The 23,166-nt window shown below is 43.4% G+C and overlaps 1 protein-coding gene across 2 annotated transcripts in view; it reads right to left on the bottom strand.

Annotated features, from left to right (window-relative positions):
- Window positions 1–23,166, bottom strand: part of WWTR1 (WW domain containing transcription regulator 1) — a 138,600-nt gene that overhangs the window by 13,322 nt on the left and 102,112 nt on the right. For both annotated transcript variants that reach the window (XM_046002664.1, XM_046002665.1), the window contains exon 4: window positions 12,008–12,210. In XM_046002664.1, coding sequence (XP_045858620.1) covers window positions 12,008–12,210 — 203 coding nt within the window. The remainder of the gene's footprint in view (window positions 1–12,007; window positions 12,211–23,166) is intronic.

Below are 23,166 nucleotides of genomic sequence, written 5' to 3'. Positions count from 1 at the left end.
TTCTCATCTTCAGCCACAAATGTAATTAAAATAACAGCCTATGTATACATCTCAACTAGCCAGGCACGAACTGCATCCTTGTGGGATGATCCCACTCCTTTCTTTCTTCCCTGCCTAAGACAGAAGAGAAGCAGGAGAGCACAGTGGTCAGAATCAGGGATTCTGGGACCAGATGCTTGGATGTGAACCCTGACTCTGCCATATCCCAGTCAGTTAAACTCTCTATTCCTCATTTATTTTTTTTAAATATTTTTTTTTTTTTGAGAGAGAGTGATGGAGAAAACACAAGTTGGGGAGAAGGTAGGGCTGTTATAGGGGAGAGGGAAAAGCAGACTCCCTGATGAGCAGGGAGCCCAACATGGGGCTTGATCCCGGGACCCGGGATCATGACCTGAGCGGAAGGCAGACTTTCCACCGACTGAGCCACCCAGGCGCCGCCTCTCTTCCTTATTTATGATGCAGGGGAAATGACAGCATCTACACACACGATCATTTAATAAATGTGAACTAAGTAATACTATTATCATCTCATGTTCTGTATTCTAATCCCAGAAAACAAACGCAAAACCAAGACCAAACCATCTCAGAAGTCACACTATCGTGCGGAACTGATCCATACTGAGTGGTCTGACATTTCTTCCTGATGAACTTTCACCTTGGAAAGATTAAATCCAAGTGTGAAATTCATCACAATGAGTCAGCAAAAGAAAACAATTTTCTTTCTTTTCTAAATAAGGACAGATCTGTAAGCCTTTTTTGTATATAACATAAAATTAGTTTTCAATATACATGGAGAATAGTGAGAAGTTTCACTTCACTTAATTATATTTCATAATGTAATCGTTCCATATTTAGAAGTTACCTTTTTTTTTTTTGAATGAAAACACTTTCTTATTTCTGCTCATGAAGGAGAAAAAGAGCAGCACAAAACCCAAAGTTTGGAAATAAAAGGACTAACATCACTAACACGTCTGAATCCCAACAAGGGAGGATTTTTTTCAAAAATAACAACTAAATTTAGGTATGAAATTAAAGCCCAGCCTCAGGATGATTTTGGCTACCACATGCCATCTGCTGCCCTACACGCCTGGCTTTGGTTTGACCAAGCAGCAGCCGTCAGGACTGATGAAGGTAAATCAGCTAAACCACAGACAGAAGACGGATGGACTGGACTTAGCAAACGGATGTGGAAACAGAGGCTCAGTCAGCCAAGGCTGGTCTAGGACTAGACTCAGGCCTCCGACTCAGAGTGGGTGTGGCAGCTGCTCTAACCGTTGCTGGGGCCTGAGCTCCCCGGAGTCTACGCAGAACAAACGCTAAGCTGGAGGCACATCTGAGCCCCTGGGTCTGACTCTCAACTCCCACTTCCACTCTAGTCCAGTAGGTCTAACCACAGATGCCGTCCCAAGGTCCCCCTCATTCAGTCCTCCCACAAGCCTTCAGTTTCCCAGACTCCTCCTACTTTGGGTCCCTCTTCATCTAGCCATATCCCACCTTCCCTTAGAAGTTCTGTTGTACCACGGTTTCCAGAAGGCCTTGCCTGACCACCAGAACCTCAGCAAGGAGCCAGCTTCCCCTTTCCCAGCTCTGGACTCCTCAATAACAGTGTCCCACCGGGGTAGGATACCCCACATCTCACATTCCACTCCTCCTCTGGCCCCAAAACAGCTCTTCCTACCAACTTCAAGCTTTCTCTTAGTGCCATCACCATGGGTACAAAAATCCAAGCCCACTGACTCCCAGCCCCCATAACAACTCATTCATTTGTACATGTATTTATTTAAAAAAAATACTATAGAAACTACCAGAGAAATGAAAAGACAGTGCCCTAGCTCACAGAGCATTCTAGAAAGGAGACAGATGTGGACAAGGACCAAGCCTTGTGGGTCCTATCTCCTAGATATGTCCATGATCCAAACCTCTGTTCCATTTCAAGCAGCAGATCAGCATTGCTTCTCTAGCTATTCCAACAGACTTGTCTACCTCCTATCGATCTCCACAGGCAAGGTTGCACCCAGGTCTCCGTTCAACGCTTTGCAAAGCGTGACCAGAGGAAAACTAATCAGGCTGGAAGGGATCCTGGTGTCATGTCTTATGAAGAAGCAGGAACTGTTTAACCAGAACAGAACTTGAAGGGTATACCTTGGTTCTCAAACTATTTATGGATTATCATATGGAAGAAGGAAGATAGATTCCTTCTGCCAAGGATCTGAGACAGATCTGATGAAGGGCCTTTCTAGTTACTAGTCCCGCTGAGGGGTGGAACTGCTCTCTCAATTCTCTGGGCTGCTGGCCACTGGAATTCTCATGCAGCTGTGGAACGTTAAATGCTCCTAGACATGTCCAGAGCTTGGCAGTGGAGGAAAAGCTTCCCTGAATCGGAAAGACTGGGTTTCAAATCCCAGCTCAGTTACTCCCTATCTATAACATCTTGAGCTAAATTCTTAACCTTCCTTGACAGCTTATTCATCCAGAAAAAAAAAAAAAAAAAAAAAACAGAGAGAGACAGTGCGCTTGTAAAACTCACCTTGCTGGGTCGCTGTAAAGATTTAAAGGCATACTTATAAAGAACCTGGTCCAAAGAGGCAGGCAGCAGAAGGAATTACTGATAGTGTTGTATGTTTTAGGAGGCAGAAATGTTAGCTAAAGCTCGCATAGCATTTACTATGTGGGAAGCACTGTTCTAAGCACTTGAGTATTTCATCCTCACAACAACCCAACCGTCTCCATTTTACAGACGAGGAAACTGAAGCACAGGGAAGTCAAGCGAACTTCTTCCCAAGATCTGGCCCCCCAGTGTTCTCCTAGCCTCCATACTGACTGACGGTGTGGAAACCAAGGGCTGAGGTCAGAAGATCTCCAATTTTTGGCTCTTTCTCCTGCTGGCCGTGGGACTTGGGCAAGTTATCTCCTTTCTCTGAGCCTATTTTCCCAGCTATCAAATGAAAATACCAGCCCTCTTCCTTCAGGCAGTACAGAGAAGGACTGGGTAACACAGCCTGTTCGGCTGTCCCAAACACAGTTTCCGCTGCCCAGCTGGGGAAAGGACTGACTTGGACATATTCTATGGTCCTTTTAAACGTATATGGGTGGAATTAGTGTCCTGGGAATTCACAACACATGAAGCACAGTTTTAAGTTCAGATTTTAAAGACCGGTTTCAGAAAGATCTGGAAAGCTGCCCCTAGTAACTCCACCCCTCCTGTCCCCTGCCACAACTGTATTTTTTTTTTCTCTATCCAAACTGAGGGTGGAAAGACCGTTGCAAAATGAGGACTTAAGAATCTCTTTTGGAGTTTGTGGTTGTCCATCTAGGTCTCTGAAACAAATAATTATATGTGAGTTAGAAAACAAAACAAAACAGAACAGAACAAAAACCAAACCCCTCTGCTAGCAGCTGTGGAACGGGGTGGGGTGTAAAATATGCAGAGGGATGTGAAAGACAAATGCTGATTTGTAAGTTGAAGATGTCCCTGGGAGCAAACCTCAAACCCCCTTTCCTTCCAGCTCCCCACTCGCCTGCAGTTTGCCTGTGGAATAAATCAACAGAGGAGGTGAGAAAGCAAACAGCAGTTGAAAGCATCCTGCAGCCCAGGCTGTCCTCGGCTGGGGGAGCCCCCGCAGCCAGCAGCTCCTGCCCTCGCTGGAATGTGCTTCAGAGAAAACACGATGACAATCACCCTTCTGAGGGTGCTCTAATGATGGAAGCCTGTGTGGCCAGGGGGTCCACAAAACTGAAGGACTGGACTGTTTATAAAGGGTGCGGTGAGTAGAAACAAATGAAAAAAAATCAAATAAAGACAATATTTTGAAATCCTATCATTAAAATAGTTATTCTGGTGCAGCAAAGTTGCTGTCTCTGCCAAAACCCTCAGGGACTTCAGAACGCTGAATTATTTACCTTCTTAGAGGAAAAAAAAAAAAATCCCAATGTATATTTCTCTTTAACTCTGTACCAAGAGATTCTAGAAATTCACTGTCACATTTCCTGGAGCCTCCCTTTTTCAAATACCTCATCATCCATGCTCGGCTGCCAGACCGTTGGTATGGAAGAAGAGTCAAAACTCTAACCCTTTGGAGGAAGACATTTGTTGAGGCCATAATGCTTATCCCTGGCCTGTTTGTTGCTCTTTCAATTCAGGATGTACACCACATCCTGTGTTATCCTAGAATCTGTACCCCTTAGAATCACATTAAGGAAAACTTCACAGTTTAGGTATTCTCTCTTCACTTCAGGAAAAAAAAAAATACCTGAATGGCTTTTGAAATGGTCTGTTTCTTCATACCATGGTGAGCTTATGAAGTTCAGAAATATGAAGCTGCTTTTCCTTTGTGCTGGTCACCTTTATTTGAAAAATGTGTTCAATTTACATTTTAAAAAAGGGTCCTTGTAAAAAAGACTCGAACTGATGTTATTCCTCAACAATATCACCAGGACATTTTAGAAAATGGATTATTTCTGGGACTTGACAGAAGCTAGAACTGAAGCTCGCTGGAGAGGACGGCCCAAGTTTGTCCACTCCCTGCTGTGCATTTAGGACCTGGAGCATTTGCTGAGCAAATCAGTGAATGAAACTAACGAGCCAGGCTACCACAGATGGAGTCCCATACTGGTTAGACGACACGACTTCTGATGTCCCAGTCATCCCTGCAACCGAACTCTATGAAATGCTCTTCTACAAGTTAAATTATAGCGACTGAAGGAAAGACTCTTCATGAAATAGCCACCACCACTGATGCTTCATGGTCTGCCGTAACACACACTTTCTTGCCTCTCTAAATAGCTATTTTTCACATGACAAAACCCAGACTCCAGATTCTTTCCCCAGGGCAGTGCTGCTCCCAGCCGGGCGTGTCCCTCCCGGGCCCACGGTCAGGAATGGCTGCTCAAGGCCAGCCAGCTGGCCAGCCGGACCCCGCAGTGGCTGTCAGGCCTAACAGAAATCTGTGAGACCTGCCAGAAGAATTCCGAGGCCTCCCGCCCAAACCCTCTGTCCTCGTCCCCGTTGCCCTGGCAACTAGAGGCCAGGCTTAGTCAGCAGTTTTGTTTGACAAGCTGCATTCTCCTATCCAAGGAGCCCCAATTAAAGGACGGACCCAGGGTAAAAGCAGGGCTGAATTTGTCTAAGAATAATAATGGTTTCTCAACAAGGCAGGCCCTGAGAAGGGGCATGGGGAAGCTAAGGCTTCCACTTAAGAATCTTCCAGGTCCTGGAGGCTGACAGAAGTCCTTGGGGTTAAAATCTTCAAGGCAGAAGCCCCCCGCCTCCAGCTTCCTAATTAAATGAATAATACACATGAAAAGAAATACTCTGCTCAGATAAAGCCAGGACTTTGTTTTCATGTCAAGGAATTGTTCTTTTAGATGAGTAAAGAGTGACTGAGAAGCCTGTTTCTCAATTCCTTACTAGTTACCAAAATTTTCCATTTCATTGGGTAAAGTTACAAACATGCCCTTTATGATACTGAGCAAATACTGTGTTGATTTCCAAGCTGTAACAGCAGAATATTCTACACTCACTGTGGGCCTGTGCGGTTCATGATATTTTAAAAAAATAATGTCCAGCCCTCTTGTAGGAAGGATCCCAGGCAGCTTACAATAGATCCAACTAAAGTCACGGCACAACTTCCATGGCTCATACAGAATAAATACACGATGTCCCAGTATTATTAAGAAGAAGAGGTAATAGGGGCGCCTGGGTGGCTCAGTGCGTTAAAGATTCTGCCTTCGGCTCAGGTCATGATCCCAGGGTCCTGGGATGGAGCCCACATCAGGCTCTCTGCTCAGCGGGGAGCCTGCTTTCCCCTCTCTCTCTGCCTGCCTCTCTGCCTACTTGTGATCTCTGTCAAATAAATAAATAAAATCTTAAAAAAAAAAAAAGAAGAGATAATAAAACAGAAGTATGATATGCTACCAATTTTGTTTTAAAACAAAGCATATGCACAGATACATACAAAGACTGGAGAGAAATCACCAACATCTTCACAGCCACTCTCTTTAGGAGGGCTATGAGTGGTTACTTTGTTCTTGGTTTTGACTATTTTAAACATTGTTTTATAATGAATGTATGTTTTGTCTTTCTTGTGTGATAATTTTACCTTCTTATTATTTTAGCTGGTGTACAATAAAATCCACTCTTTGTGGTGTATGTTTCTTTTTTTTTTTTTTTTAAGATTTTATTTATTTATTTGACAGAGAGAGAGATCACAAGTAGGCAGAGAGGCAGGCAGAGAGAGAGGAGGAAGCAGGCTCCCTGCGGAGCAGAGAGCCCAATGCGGGGCTCGATCCCAGGACCCTGAGATCATGACCTGAGCTGAAGGCAGCGGCTAATCCACTGAGCCACCCAGGCGCCCCTCTTTTTTTTTTTTTTTTTTGAAGATTTTATTTATTTATTTGACAAACAGAGATCACAAGTATGCAGAGAGGCAGGCAGAGAGAGAGGAGGAAGCAGGCTCCCTGCTGAGCAGAGAGCCCCATGCAGGGCTCAATCCCAGCACCCTGAGATCATGACCTGAGCTGAAGGCAGAGGCTTTAATCCACTGAGACACCCAGGTGCCCCTGTGGTGTACATTTCTGAGTTTTGAAAAATTCATGGGTTGTGAAACAGCTACCAATCAAGATACAGAACAGTGCCACTATCCCCCAAATCTCCTAGTGCTACCCCTTTTTAGGCAGCCCCTCCCAACACCCAATGCTGGCACCCACTTACTTAATCTCCATTCCTATAGTTTTGTCTTTTTTCAGAATGTCATAAAAATGGAATCATAAAGACCTGGCTTCTTTCACTTACCAAATCCTTCTTTTGTCTCAATCAGAAAACAAAACAAAAACAAAACAAAACAAAACCCTACTTCATTATATTTTTATAAATTAAAAACTTTATTTTTCCGGGGCACCTGGATGGCTCAGTTGGTTAAGCAACTTCCTTAGACTCAGGTCATGATCCCAGGGTCATGGGATCAAGCCCCATGGGAGTCTGCTTCTCCCTCTTCCTTTGCCCCTCCCCCTGTTGTGCTCTCACTCTTTCTTCCTGCCAAATAAATAAAAACTTGTAAAAATAAAATAAAACAAAATAATGCCACTCTTTTAAAAAAAAAACTTTATTTTTCTAATTAAAAAGAAAAAATGGGGGCACCTGGGTGGCTCAGTGGGTAAAGCCTCTGCCTTCCGCTCAGGTTGTGATCTCAAGAGTCCTGGGATCGAGCCCCGCATTGGGCTCTCTGCTAGGCGGGGAGCCTGCTTACCTCCCACCCCCTACCTGCCTTTCTGCCTACTTGTGATCTCTGTCTGTCAAATAAATAAATAAAATCTTAAAAAGAAAAAAGAAAAAAATGTCACAAACTAAATCCAAATTTCTTTTTAAAAACTACAAAGATACCAGAAGGTACACCTTTAACTGAGATGGTTGCCTTTTCTCGAACTGCCATTTCTCTTATGAACTTGAAGCTGCCTCTCCAGGTTTGGGAGATTTCACAAGGATAATAAAACTCTTGTTATCATGGACAACCGAGAATGTCTCACAAAAATTTACTTTCCACAATGTCTGCGATGGATGCCTGTGGAAAGCAGTGAAACACCTACTTTCCTAAGATAACTGTGTATTGCAGACTTGGCGAGAATTCCCCTGAGCTTGGAGCACCTGCCACAACCCAAGATAACTCATCAGTTACTGGACATAAGAAATTCATCTTGGCTACACCAGCCAGTGCTAAGTTGTAGGGACCATTTTTAATGGAACTCTCGTACTTGAGAAGATTCCTAATCAAGGGAGATAGCAAAAACCTCACTGGCCCTTTGATTTTAATGCTGTGGACTGTTAACAACCTGTTGGCGTGAGGGGCCACTGAAGAGAAACAAAGAAGTACCTTCTGCCCGCTTCACAGAACTCTGCCCTGTGGCAGAAATGAAAGGCAAAGATGGAAGGAGGAAGGAGTTCAAATTTACCCTTCTGTCCACACATTTGGATTAGTTGTAATCATTTTGATTTGCATTGGTTGTAATCACTTTAATTTCATCATTTTGCCTGTCTGGTAAGATACTAGTTATCTGAAGATGGGCAAGTCCCATTTATCTTTTTGTTTTATTTTTTACCACAGAAACACTGGTTGGATAAAGGCATGAGGAGATACAGAAAAGAATGAAAAAAGTCATTTTCCATCCTGAAATAACAAAAGTTCACCTCAGATCTGTAATCAAACTTTCTTTACAACCATTTCTTGATATTCTACATGATTTCCACGACCACGAGTTAACATGTGAGCCCCTAGCATCATGCAGCCCACGGGGGCTTACTACCCAATACTGAGGCGGTTCTTTCTCCACAGTGCACAACCATCAATTACACGGGTGGAGGGATGACGGCATGGAGGAAGGAAAAAGGAGATGGAGGGATGAAACCAAGTATTTACACAATATTTAATTTGGAAGGAGCTTTCACATTTATTATGTATCTAAGGATGATAACAATTTTCAGAATGGTGATGCTTTCCCAAGAATTAGGGAATAAGTTCATCTTCCTCATAAAATTTTACCAACCTCCCTTCCCACTACGGAGACAGAAAATAGGATGTGACCTCTCTCCTAGAAATTCTCTCTTGATGCAACTGCAGGTAGGACAAGGCTGGGCAAGGCAGGGACCCCAAGAAGAAAGCCTGCACAGCTAGGGCCCCCCTGTGAGTGAGAGGAGAGCCATGCTCCTTACAGACTGCCCAGTGAGCTAAGGAGGTTAAGGCACTTGTTGCCCATGGAGGGCATGGGAATGGGACAGGATGAAGAAACGAAGTCTATAGATAATCTTTAGACCTCATCACGGGGTGCCAGGATGGCTCAGTCAGTTGACCATCTGACTCCTGATTTCAGCTCAGGTCATGATCTCAGGGTTGTGGAATCAAGCCCCTTTCGGCTGTGCTCAGCAGGGAGTCTGCTTCTCTCCCTCTGCCCCTCTCCCTAGCTCACGCACATATAAGCATGCTCTCTCTCTCTCTCAAAATAAATAAATCAATCTTATTTAGCTGCTGCCTTCGGCTCAGGTCATGGTCTCAGGGTCCTGGGATCGAGTCCCGCATCGGGCTCTCTGCTCCGCAGGGAGCCTGCTTCCCCCTCTCTCTCTGTCTGCTGCTCTACTTGTGATCTCTCTCTCTCTGTGTCAAATAAATAAATAAAATATTAAAAAAAAATTTTTTTCAAGATTTTATTATTTGAGCAGTGCAAATAGTAAAGCAGAAAATCACCAGGAAAAAAAAAAAAAGGAAGTAAAAAACCACCAAGATGATAGATGTAATCCACACCTGAACAACAAGGTATCTTGGCAAACACCCCAGAAAACTATCAGAGAACGCTGCAACGCTATTTACTATCTGGCCTTAAATGGTATCTTTGACACTGAGGAGCAGGCTGCTTCTGGATGGGGAGAAAAAACTCTGGACATTTCCCTCCGCTGTCCCATACAGCAGCATTGCCCAGTATGATGCAGCAAAATGCTCTAAGTTCCACAGCCTCTAGGGATCAGCGTTTAATGAACTTGGTTGGCATTTCTGTAATATGAACCATCAATACTACATCCTGGATCAAAGGCACCTATGGTTGGAATAAAGGAAACAATGTGGGGCACTTTCCCCCAGCCCTTTGCAGAAATACTTTCCTAGGAAAGAAGGCTGTGGGACAAAAGAAAGAAACAGAAAGTGGCAGAAATTGAGAAACAAATCATTCTCTGCAGAACAGTCTGTAGATTTGTGCAAAGAAAAGAAATGCATTCAAGTTCATTTAAATATAAAACTAAGAGAAAAGTTACAAATGCTACTATGATACTGTTACACTTACTCTGTATTATGAAACAGGAAAAAATATTACAAATGCAATTATTATCATAAGACAAAAAGTAATAATATAATTATTTCCTGTTAAGAAACATGATCCTGTGTATCTAAAAACAGTATAAACAACTGTTACCCTGAAATAACCATGAACGTTAAGACATAAATCCTCAGGGAAAAAGGCACAACTGTAGTTGTATTATAAAGCTGTATTCCTCAAGTTCAGGGTAGTTCCACTGAACAACATAGCACAATTTATATTCATTTCCCTCATTGTCAGAGCCTATGTCTAGGGAATTATTTTAATTTGCCATGTTTTGTATTGACACTTTATATCCTAGAATTTATTTGATGAGAAATACATTATTCTTTTATAGAAATCAATGTGTATTTTTTTTAAAGGTTTTATTTATTTATTTGACACACAGAGATCACAAGTAGGCAGAGAGGCAGGCAGAGAGAGAGGAGGAAGCAGGCTCCCCGCTGAGCAGAGAGCCTGATTTGGGGCTGGATCCCAGGACCCTGGGATCATGACCTGAGCCGAAGGCAGAGGCTTTAACCCACTGAGCCACCCAGGTACCCCAATGTGTATTTTTATTTTATTTTTTTTTAAACAAATCTTTTTTTTTTTTTTTTAAAGATTTTATTTATTTATTTGACAGAGAGAGTGATCGCAAGTAGGCAGAGAGGTGAGCAGAGAGAGAAGGGAGGAAGCAGACTCCCTGCAGAGCAGAGAGCCTGACACGGGGCTTGATCCCAGGACCCTGGGACCGTGACCTGAGCCGAAGGCAGAGGCTTTAACCCACTGAGCCACCCAGGCACCACTCAATGTGTATTTTTAAAAGTATCAGATGTGACTAAAAGAAAAGGCAGCACTGACTGTGACACTCCCAGGCTCTTCCAAGAAAGCCCCCGAAACAGTTAAAAGTACTTATTTCCTTAAACTAGTGAAAGGAAGCTACTTGTGTATCTTGCTCCATGTGAGTCATAAAGCAAAGCTCAAGAATTAGAATAAGCTGAAGCTTTCCTCCCTAAAAAGTAGCCAGCAAAACTGATGAGACCTAAAAACATGGTTTACGTTAGTTTAGCAACACAGAAGAAATAATTCTGTTCTTGCACAGACCAAGCCACTGAGGGAGGCAGAAAACTGTGGGTTCCTTCAGGGATTGTTTTATTCATGTTCTGAAGTGCTGCATCAGCTGAGACCCACAGAGGACACATGGTAACGTTCTGTCCACCTACTGACTGAACGAATGCATTGTGGGAAGTATGGCACAAAGGGACCCGATCAATACCCACTCTCTCAGAGCCTGTATACAAACATTTTCCTTTCTCATTCTCTTTCAATTTTTTCCAACTCTTTTTCATGCTCCATGGCGGACCAAAGATGGTTGCAAATTCTTAGTCATTTTGTCCATGGAACATCCTTTCTGCTCTCTGCTTTAATCTAGGGCAAATCTGATATTTCTTTGATTGAGAGCATATGGGAGAAGTGACTCTGTGACAGTTTCCAGAACCAGATCCTAAGACACTGGCAGCTTCTACTTCTTGTTTCTTGGAACATTCTCTCTGGGAGACCCAAGCTGCTATGCAATGTGTCCCACCAGTGAGACTGCCAAGCTAGCTAGAGATGCCAAATACAGACGTCCCAGGTTTCCGTCCCAACCAAGCCCAGTCTTCCAGCAATCCTTATCATGATGCCACACACTTGAGTGAAGCCATCGTGAACCCTCCAGACCAACACACCCACCAGCTGAACACTACTGAAGTGGTCTTCATCAACACCATGGAAGCCAGAAGAACGAGCTGGCTAAGCTCTGCCCAAATTCCTGACCCAGAAAATTGTATGATATAATAAAATAGGCTAATGTTTTAAGCCACTGCATTTTGGGATAATGTTACACAGCAACAGATCACTGGAATAGAGTCTTCCTCCTCCTCTTCTAAAGATCAGCAGAAGAACCCAAAGGCAGCCATGCTAACACAGCAGGTCCTCATACTCGTATGTATGGCTTTGAAGACAAGGCAGGTAGATATTGGGAGAAAAACCTGGATTCTACTCATATGGTCTGGAGTAGGCTTTTGACCTTTAATGCTTCTAGAGAAAGATCTGCCCTGATGGCCCGCAGCTACCTACCCCCAGCCTTGGTATGTGGGGTCATGGAGCCTCCAGCAGGCACCACAGAAGGCCATACCTGCCTCATGAGCTCCTCTTGGCGCATTCTGATCCTCTCCCTCTCCATCTGGATCCTCTGAAGTCGGAGCTTCTGCTGCTGCTGCTGCTGAGTGGTCAGAGCATTGGGCATGCTCATGAGCCCTGCTGGTGGGTTCTGAGGAGGGTGGTTCTGCTGGCTCAGGGGAGTGGGTGCCATCTGCTGCTGGTGCTGGTGATTCATCACTATGGGAGGGAAGACCAAGCAAATTAATGAAAAGGTCCTACAACACCTTATCAGAAAGAGACCATCAGAATGCTCTGTGCTTTGGAGTATAGATTCCTGAGATTCCTGCCAAAGTACTTTCCTGTTAATCATTACTGTTTAAGTAATTATTACCTTAATTCAATTCATGGAGGCTCAGACACTAGCCCCACTCCTGATTCATCTAGTCCTGGAATTTGGTGCCCTGTTAAAAATTATTTCACACCTTCCCTGTGTCTAGAGCACATTTTAGAGCCTTTAAGAACATAGTGGTCAAAAGCGAATTTCACAAAAGGTTACCACAACATATGATGTAATTTCAGCAGGACATCTGGGTGTGTGTGCACTTTCTAGACAACCTACGTGTTCATGTCAGAGCTAAGGAGGGCATGAGATTATAGATATACAGTGGTGCATGATAGTATCTAGGACAGCGGTGACTGGCAAGCAAGATGTAAAACACAGTACCTAGACCAGGGACCTACACAGAAGCAGGACCCCACTGACGCTTTGTTAAAAAAAGGGTACCTCGAAGGAGCATGAGCTAAGCTCAGAAACAAATACCTGACTGAGGAAAAGATGTTATATATAGTTTTTGCAAAGGAAAAAAATGAGTGCACAAGAAATTACATAAAAATTATTATTATGGGAGCACCTGGGTGACTCAGTCGATTAAGTGACTGCCTTCAGCTCAGGTCATGATACCAGGATCCTGGGACTGAGGCCCACATCAGGCTCCCTGCTCGGTGGGGGTCTGCTTCTCACTCTGCCCCACCCCCTGCCCATGTGTGCACACGTACACTCTCTCTCCCCCTTTCAAATAAATAAAATCTTTTTAAAAATGGTAATCACGGGTTGCCTAGCTGGCACAGTCAGTTAAGTGTCCGACTCTTAGTTTTAGCTCAGGTTTTGATCTCAGGGTCCTGAGATCAAGTCCCACATGGGACTCCACACTCAGCACGGAGTCTTCTTAACACTCTCTCCCCCTCTACCCCTCCCTCCTGTGCGTGTTCACTCCCTCTCTCAAATAAATCAATCTTTTAAAAAATGATAACCACGTTTGTGATTGAATAAAGGCCTTCTAGAAGTCTTTTAAACTTTTTAAGGATTTTCTACTTATCTGCACTTACCAACACCTTAGATTTTGCTTGCAGTACTTCACTTGAGGAAAGAATTCTAAAATCCCTTAATAAATTCTATAACTGGCATACACACACACACACATACACACACATTTTTAAAAAGTGCTAGTTTTCCTTAAACAGTTTATCAGTCAAATTTGCTTAACTTCTGCCTAGGCCATATTCTATAATAAAGAAAACCACACTTTTCTGTCTATTGGCTCTTACATGAAGGCCCAAAACAAGATATAGTTTTATATACTTCATTTATGAGGAAAAACTCTCAATTTTTGCTATGTTTGGTACCACTGTCTTTTTTTTTTTTTTTAAGATTTTATTTATCCATTCATGAGAGACAAAGAAATAGAGGTAGAGAGAGAAGCAGGCTCCCCGCCAAGCAGGGAGTCCAATGCAGGGCTCAATCCCAGCAACCTGAGCTCATGACCTGAGCTGAAGGCAGTCACTTAACCAACTGAGCCACCCAGGTGTCCTGTATCACCATCTTTAAAAAAAGAAAATCACTGGCATATTTTATTTCAAGTCTAAAAGTTAAATATTTTACATCTTTCATCTGGAAGACATAGGTATCATGTGGAAACACGTTTTACAACAACTAAGAATTTCCTTAAATGAATTTTAAAGTAGCCTAATCATCTACGTACTAAATGTGTATGTAGACTGCCCCCCCACACACACACTCAAAAGGGACACAAACACAAAGGATTTTCTGTGGACTAACTGGTTTCCTTGAGAAACGATTAATTCCACGGCAGGAACTTCCTCCGGATGGGGGTAGAGGTAGGATAAAAACAGTCTTTTTTAAAAAATTTATTTATAACTCCCTCAAATCTTTACCGCACTTCCTGTGCGCCAGCCACTGGGCTTGTCGTTGGATAAATAGCTCCTGCCCTCACAGGAATTAGCAGGCTGTTGGAAAGAATGTGTGAAGAAATGAGGTGAATTTATTTGTGGGGCTGTGGAATGCCAGAATGTTAGGCTCTGTCAGGATTCTTAGAAATGATGCGGTCCATCCTTTTATTTTACAGGAGGGAGACTGCAACCTGAGAGCGGAGAAGGGGTGAGCTCTGGTTGGCGGCAGGTAGAGCCACCCAAGCCTGAGTGGAGGCCGCCACACATCCTGTCCTCTGGCTCTTTCAACTGTCCTTGGCCGCCCTCGGTCACGCCTTACCCTGAAGAACAGGGACAGCTGCTGAAACTGAGAGCAACCCTCTGAAGAGTTTGCCTTCAACAGCAAGAGAGTTACCACTTAAACAGCAGGTCATCAAAACAGGGCCTGGGGCCCAAAGCCGCTCGCCTTACAAACAGAAAGGGTTCAAGGCAGGTCTGGAGAGATGGACAACTGTCTGCTCACTCACAAGCTCCTGAACGGGAGGTGAGAATACTCTGAGTGTTCCACCTAATGGTGCAGCCTTTCCTTTCTGAATCAAGCCCACCACAAGGAACTCAGGCCTCCTGGCACCATTCCTGGTGCACAGGGAAGCTCAGGAAATGATGAGACGAATGAGTGAAACCAGTTGGCAATCTATGTTCTCAGTCTCGGAACAGGAAAAAAAAGCACAGTCCTAATCGATGCAAAATTACTGAAACGAGGGGGATAGGAGAAGAATAAATGAAACAAGATGGGATTGGGAGGGAGACAAACCATATGACTCTTAATCTCACAAAACAAACTGAGGGTTGCTGGCGGGAGGGGGGGTTGGGAGAGGGGGGAGGGGGGTTATGGACATTGGGGAGGGTATGTGCTATGGTGAGTGCTGTGAAGTGTGTAAACCTGGTGATTCACAGACCTGTGCCCCTGGGGCTAAAAATACATTATATGTTTATAAAAAAATAAAAAATAAATAAATAATTTTAAAAAATTACTGTAACGAGCGTTTCATTTCTCAAGTGATATTCTAGAAATGGTCAAGGCATTTTACAGTCTCTACTGGAAGGCCTGTGTAGGTCAGGGATCCTGCACACACCATATCACCGGGAAAAAAGTGCTCTTAAATACAGATTGAAGTCAGACAAAGTCCAGATATCCAGAAGGGCTGAATTTGTAACACCTCTTTCCAGCCAGAAGGAAGCTTAGAAGGAAGAACAGTGGCTATTTCCAGGGACAGTCATTTCTGAACTCCTGAAGAAGGATGCTCCTACTTTTTTCTGACGTAACCACTATAGACCAGAAAAGATGCCCGACTGTGTCTCTGAGAGAAATCTGTAAACTGAAATACTGCCAACATCAGAAATCCCCAGATTAGGAAAAAGAAGCTTGAGAAAAGTTAGGTTGCTTGTTGGCAGCACAGAGGTTATTAATTTTTAAAACTGACTCGGTTCTGGTAACTTCACGACGGGACAAATACATCAGAGCAAGACCGTCTTCAGGGACTTGGGGAGCCTGCCCTTTCAGTGAGCAAAACCTGCGTTGGGTTTACTCACAATGGACTCCACACAACAAAAGCAAATACTGCAGAGTTTATTAGCCTCTGCCTCCTTATCTGGGGGAGTTGAAGACTGGGAGATGAGCTCTTCTAACACCACGCCTTGCTAGGCTTCAAAACACCAGCCCTCACAGAGACACAGACAGGAAGGAATGAGGGCGATGCTGCTTTCCTCCACTTAATTTCATGGACTGGATCATGCAGACCGCACATCTCCAGTTATGAACTAGAGAGACTAGAAAAGAATGGAACTCAGACAGCAGTTTTGTTTTCAAAGTAAAGCATACACACCCACAGAACTTTGTTATGAGAGAACGGACCACGGTATTGTGTGTAGTAGCAAAAGACTAAAAATTTCGTTCACCGATCAGAGGTCAAGATACACCTGTTCAGAAATTCTCTATAACCATTCCCGAGAATGAGGGAGCTCTGTAGGTACTTAAATAGGACAATCTCTAGGAAACATTGTTCAGGGAGGGGAAAAAGCCGAGGGAAAGAATTCTATGCATGGACCTGCTATTGCTTGTAGTCAGAAAGGGAGGGCATGTTACACATAGAGACGAGTGTCTGCAGGAGAACACGTTAAGAGCCTGGTAACAGTGGGTAACTCCGGAGAGGACAACAGGTGTCAGGGATGGGAGGAGATCTTCCTTTTCTTTCTTCTATACCATTTGAAGCTTTCCTATGTGCATTTATTACTTAGAGAAAACATAAAAATGCAAAAGTAAAAAACATAAAAACGTGGTCATGTATGCATCAAACTCAGTATTTTCTTGATGGGAGTGCAAGGCGGTAACCCCAAAAATGATCTGATAAGCAACAATTTCGGCTTAAGAATGTAATCAAGAGGGGCGCCTGGGTGGCTCAGTGGGTCAAAAGCCTCTGCCTTCTGCTCAGGTCATGATCCCAGGGTGTTGGGATCGAGCCCCGCCATCGGGCTCTCTGCTCAGTGGGGAGCCTGCTTCCCCCCTCCCCCCGCTTCTCTGCCTACTTGTGATCTCTGTCTGTCAAATAAATAAATAAAATCTTTAAAAAAATAATGTTTAAAGAATGTAATCAAGATTATGAAAGCTGGGAGCCCGCAAGAGTGAATTTGGTCATGGTCATAAAATGGTCAGAGGCCTAGAAGCCAGGTGTCCTGGGTCCCACTGAGGTGCCCATGATTCCACCTGCCACTCTGCTCCCTCTAGTCGCTTGGTTTCCAACTATCACTGAACATTCTCTGAGCCTGCAGCTCATGAATGCTACTGATGGTCGAGGTTCTTTAAAACCACTGCTTTCGCTAGCTACTCAGAGAAAATGGGGGCAGAGAAGGCCCAAGACAGAGATAAACAGAGAGGAGGTCCTGAGGAGAGCACAGGAAGGCAAAACATGTAAATCTACAATGAATATAATACTTCTTGGGATAATGTGCCAGAATATTTTAGGGACAGAACAAGAGTTCAGCTAAAAACAAAAACAAAACAAAACAAAACAAAACAAAAAAACCAAGGGCAATGTATCCCAAATGCCATTTCTGAGGCCAAACCAGTTGAGGGCAGGTTGCCATGAATTGCCTCAAAAAGACTAAAGACCTCATCAGCTTTCGACTTTTGCCAGTCCCCACAGAAAGGAATAACCCAAACAGAAGATTTCTCCACTGAAGCAAGAATGTATCAAAACTAAAGCAGAGACATCCTTCTTTTTTCAAGAGAGTTAGAATTTAAATTTAAAGCCACATTTATCTTTTTCATTGTTTTCATCTCCTTTTCCTTCAGTAACTTGCCTTCTCTTCCGTTTCTGAAAATCAATAAAAGCATGCTCTGCAGCTATGTGGCCAGAAACATTTAACGGCTCTTGTTGAGTAAAAAAGAAAACACAGAGTCAAACAAACCCCACAGCATGAGATCTGAACACCCTTTTGATTCCATGACTGTGTCCTTGGTGGAACAAAGGGTCAACACAGGAATGGGGTGTGGTGGCGGGGGGAGGGGGTGACTATCCCCATTGGATATAACCCTTTGGTTAATGCTTCCCTGGACAACGTCCACAAATTCACCCTCTGGACTGTTCCAGCAAACACACTTGGTCACTTCCACAAAGACCCACGAGTAGGCTCAGGACAGGAAGGTCCCTGACCTCAGTTCTAAGCCCACATATCATTTGCTACCTAAGAAACAGATACATTTTAAAAAAAAAAAAAAAGGTAAAGCTTCACTCCTGAACTTTCTGTCTTTTGCAGCCCAAGGGAATAGGGAGCAACAGTTTATAAAGTGTCCTGGCAGCTTCTCCAAGCCAGGAACTGCGGACGACGAGGGAGGCCAGGGAATCAGAGGCTGCCCAGTGTGCCTCCTGGAATGTTTGACAAATGTCTTCTTGGCCTCCGAGAAGTTCAGTGACTTGCTATTCTTGTGTCCTGGGCTTGCTTCCTTCGTTTTTAAAACAGGCTTAGTTACACACACACACACACACACACACACACACGGACATATAAAGACATACAGAAACACACACACACACAATGTCAAGTGAAGAAAACAAAACCTTAAGGGGTTAGGTTCAACTACGAAACCTATCACAGGCCTGGACAGAGCTGGCTCGGAGGAGATTATGGAAAGAAGAATCAGTGTGCTGATGGCTAGAAGCCACACCGAAGCCCTAGAAAGACACAGAAATTACTTTACTCCCTTCAAATCCTTCTCTCCAATTCACATGTGAGTCTGAGGAGGGAGAAGAGGAATGCCTGTGCAAGTGTGCATTTCTCATCTCATTCTCAGCCTCCTTTCTCCTGCTGACCACCTTCTTGGCTGAGAGACCACTATACCTGGCACTTTAAGTTGAACCCTTTATTTCTTTTAAGATTTTATTTATCTATTTATTTGGCAGAGAGAGAGAGAGAGAGCAGCAGAGGGAGAGGGAGAGGCAGACTTCCTACTGAGCAGGGAGCCCAATGTGAGACTCGATCCTAGGACCCTGGGATCATGACCGGAGATGAAGGCAGAGGCTTAACCGACTGAGCCAGCCAGGCAGCCCAAAGTTGAACTTTTAAAAATACATGTTTTGAAAAACAAAACAAAACATGTTTTTGTCAACATGTAAGAGGCACAAACCTATTTAAGTGAGCGAGAAGTTCTCTCTGTAAGCACAACTTTTTCCACACACACACACACCCTGAAACCCACTCCCCAACTGTGCCTCTGTTCTATCAGTAATGGGGAAAGTGTCACATGTTGCTGACTACAGTTCATTAGTTGCATAAAAATATCCATGAGTTCACACTCGTATAAACAAATGGCCGAATACATAAATAAATGGAGGGAGAAGAGACACATCTCCCGAATGGAAGAATTCCAAATAATTTAATGTAGATACACTATCCTCAGGGAGGGGAGCAAAACTTCCACTCCTTAACAGTAGATTGTATATAGTGACCTCCCCCGAAAGAGTACAGTATTGAGTGGGGGGGGGGGCAGCCACTTTACAGGGGAGAACTCCTGTCTATCAGCCAGATGATCAAGGTCAACCTTAACAATGATAAGCCACAGTGATAGCATGACCCTTGATAAGATGTGACAAAAAGAGCACTTCCTCCCAAAAGCCCATCATCCCAACTCTAATCAGAGAAAAACATCAGACAAATTCCAAGAGGGGAGAATCCTCAAAATTCTTAAGCAGTATTCCTCAAAACTATCAAGGTCATCAAAACCAGGAAAGTCTGAGAAGTCTGAGAAGCCATCATGGCCAAGAACAATTTAAGGAGACATGACAAGTAAACGTAACATGGTGTTCTGTACAGGACCCTGGAACAGAAAAAGACATCAAGTAAAAACCAAGGAAATCCCTGTATCCATATTGGTTCATCAATTCTAACAAATGTAGCATACTAATGTAAGATGGTAATAATATGAGAAGTTGATGTGTATATGAGAACTCCATCTTTTCAATTTTTCTGTAAATCTGAAACTGTTCTCAAAAACCATGTGCGCGCACGCATGTGCATGTGTGTGTGTGTGTGTAGTGACCACGTCTTCAACAGACACCAGGGACTGTGCAAGACACTGTCTCTTCCATACTCACTATTAATTCATTTGTATAATTCATTTATATAGGATATACAAAAATGGGCAAAGTTTATAGGGTATATAAAAAATGGATAATCAAAAAAAAACAACAACAAAAAACAAAACAAAACAACAACAACAAAAAACCACCATGGTCTACAGTGTGTTCCATGGGAGCATATGGAAAGTAGGCTACAATAAAAATATAACAATAGCTGCTTCCAGAGGTGTCCCATGGCCAAGTAAGATTGGGAAATGTTGGGCTACACAAAGTTAAAAGAATTCATTTTGTTGCAAGCTTCCTCAGAGCCTTTACGGATCTAACAGACAGTGCGACTTTCCAGGAAGGAGATAGAAAACGCAGGACTTCCCAAACTTGGAAGACTAGTGTTCTCCTGAGCACGAATACTGGGAAATGCTGGGCCATTGCAACTTAGCAGATGTCTTGGCAGTACTGAATCTGAACTGAATTGAAGACGAATAACTATTTATTAAGCTCTTACTATGTGCTAAGCCCTTTAAAGTCAACTAAACAGATGTGTAGGACATGGATCCAGGGAAAGGAACATAGCAGCCTGGTGAATGTTGAACAAAGTAACCTAAAAACACAGAAAAACAAAAACAGGGGGGAAGCAAGGATTATACAAGACTGCGGTTTATCTGACTAAATTCTCCATAATCAACTGCTGATTTAACAGGGAATTTCAAAGATGGTTTAACTTGCATGTCAGTTTTCACAGGGTGAGGAAAACCCTGCTACATTAACGCTCTTTCCATATATACAAAATAACCTATCTTTGAGGGTTTTGTTTTTTTAACTTGCTTCTGTAATAATATAACATTAAATACTCCAAAGAATCCTTCCAGTATCATCCCTTGAGAGTGAGGAGAGCTTCAAAGAGGCTGACTTATTGCTTTGAATACCTGGTTGCCGTTTCCTCAAACAGGCTGACTAGGCAACAGTCAAATGCACACCTTGGGCGCCTGGGTGGCTCAGAGGGTTAAGCCTCTGCCTTCAGCTCAGGTCATGATTCCAGGGTCCTGGGATGGAGCCCCGCATCTCTCTGCTCAGCGGGGAGTCTGCTTCCTTCCCCCTCTCTCTACCTGTCTCCCTGTCTACTTGTGATCTCTGTCTGTAAAATAAATAAATAAATAAAATCTTTTTAAAAAATGCACACCTTGGATAACACACTTGATTTGAGATCTAGGAAACTTCTTCAATTTGACGTGGGAGCTAATAAGCTTATATAGATTGCATGAGAAACCCCTTCCAAAAACCTAAGTGCCCTATCAGAGGGGAGCACAAGGGCTCCTGAATCATTACTTAAACTGAAAGCTTAATAATCACTTCCTCTTCCTTCCCACTCTGCAAATGCTGGAAGGGTAACCAATTGTCCTGGTCTGACAGAGACAGAGGGCTTTTCTGGAACATGGGGTATCAGGGCTAATGAGGACATGAGAGTCCCAGATAGATGGGCATCTGGTCACCTTAGGCCTTGACTGCCGCAACCCGCGGCAGTTGAAAACCCCCCCTACAAGGCTTCCTTCCACGTCACCTTACAAAAAGAACCAATGCCAATACAAAAGACCTATTTGATACTTAGAACCACAGCCGGGCAGTCCGGACTAGCTCTCAGTGTGCCCTCCATAGATTACAACTAGCTGACTGTCCTTTTGCACCCACACTACCTAATAATCAGAGAGGAAACATTCCTTCTCCACTCACTCTGAAACAACTTAGGGAGCTCGAGCACTTCATTGCACTGCAACACTCATAAGCATGCACTTGACTGAGTCTGACTGTCAGCAAATCCTCCCTGTTGGATTCCTGGTTGGGCCATACATGCTGAAAAGCAGCTCTTTTAAAGACTGAACTATACTCTTCTGTGATCTGAGCTAATTCTCATCTTCCCAAGAGCTGGATTTGTGCTCTTTATAAAGAAGACCTGACAAGGAGCCAAGCCTCCCTCCTCTCCTCCACCCTTTGGAACCAACCCCAATAATACGGATTTTCTTTATAAACACAGAACAAAAATAGTTTAGTGCACTTCAGATCTGCCTTACTGAAGCACAGACATGAAATACTATAGTCAGTTTCAGACTTTATGGGTCAGAAACTGATAGGAACCATTACTCCCTTAATTTGACAAGGCAGTATTTAAATGAATACCAGGTTTTTGTGACTGCTTTCTCTTTACTTCCTGAGCATAGTTCTCTGCTCAGCACCCATTTCATTTGGTTCTTTTTTATCTTTAGTGGTTTACAAACTCAGTTTCCCAAAAGCGCTCCTTCCAGGGGGGCCCGTGTATTCATCCTACCTTGTACCATCAGTGTAGAAGTTCAGGCTGAAATAGAACTTAGTTTAGACCGGAGTTCTCAAACTTTTCTTTAGCAGTAGGATCCTTCCGTAGCGTCAGTATATGGCATGAAGCAGAGGCGACCCTCCTACGTAGGGGATCAGTTCAAAGCAAGCCTACAGTCTCAGCTGGCACCAATGGATCAGGGAGCACTCATATGGCAGCTCCTCCAGCTATATTCTCGAAATCCTCTTAGTCTTGCCTTCACTCTGCTTTTCCTACAGGCCATTTCTCAACTCTGGTATGAAAATATTAAACGAATTTTTATTTTATTTTTATTTTTATCTTTTTGCGTGTGTAGAAAGGCAGGGATGCTTTCCTGGACAGCGGATGAATGAGCAGTAGCTTTAGTGTGTACGTAGGTACGGTTGGAGCACTATGTGTGTATGTACTCGGGACTACTTTGACAGTAGGTTTTTGAATGTAACAAGATAAGTCAACTTGAGTTGTACTATATTTTGGGGAATCAGTTCACTACAAATTGTGACTGTAAACATTGTACTGTAAATGTTTTGTAGTTTTCCCCCAATAATATTTTTGGGAAAAAACAAATGTGTAAGATAATTTCTTTCCTTTTTTTTTTTTTAAACTTAGAAAACTTTTAAACTTAGAAACTCACTCTCACCTTGTCAGGCAACGCTGAGCCCTCGGAGGGGGGGCTAAAATCTGGGGAGCTGGCACAGTCAGGGTTCAGAAGGGCCTGCCCCTATGTATTTTAGAGCAAGTTCTTTAGCCAAAAGAAAGTAATTATTTGGACTGTCAAGGGCATTAGTTAGCTGTTCCCCTTGGTAATAAGATGCATCCCCGTGTTGGCTCTTAAAAGAATTTTAAAACCTGAACTGACAAGCTTTTGGGGTCTGCTTAGCATGTCTTCACAACCCCCTAAAATCCTAGCATGGAACCTTGGGACACAATTTTAAAACCAAAGACTTAGGCCAATTCACTCAATCCGGAGATGATCCTTGGAAGGATAAA

This window comes from Meles meles, chromosome 4 (assembly GCF_922984935.1).
Source record: "Meles meles chromosome 4, mMelMel3.1 paternal haplotype, whole genome shotgun sequence".
In the NCBI taxonomy this organism is placed as follows: Eukaryota; Metazoa; Chordata; class Mammalia; order Carnivora; family Mustelidae; genus Meles; species Meles meles.
This window is presented reverse-complemented; position numbering and strand designations above follow the sequence as displayed.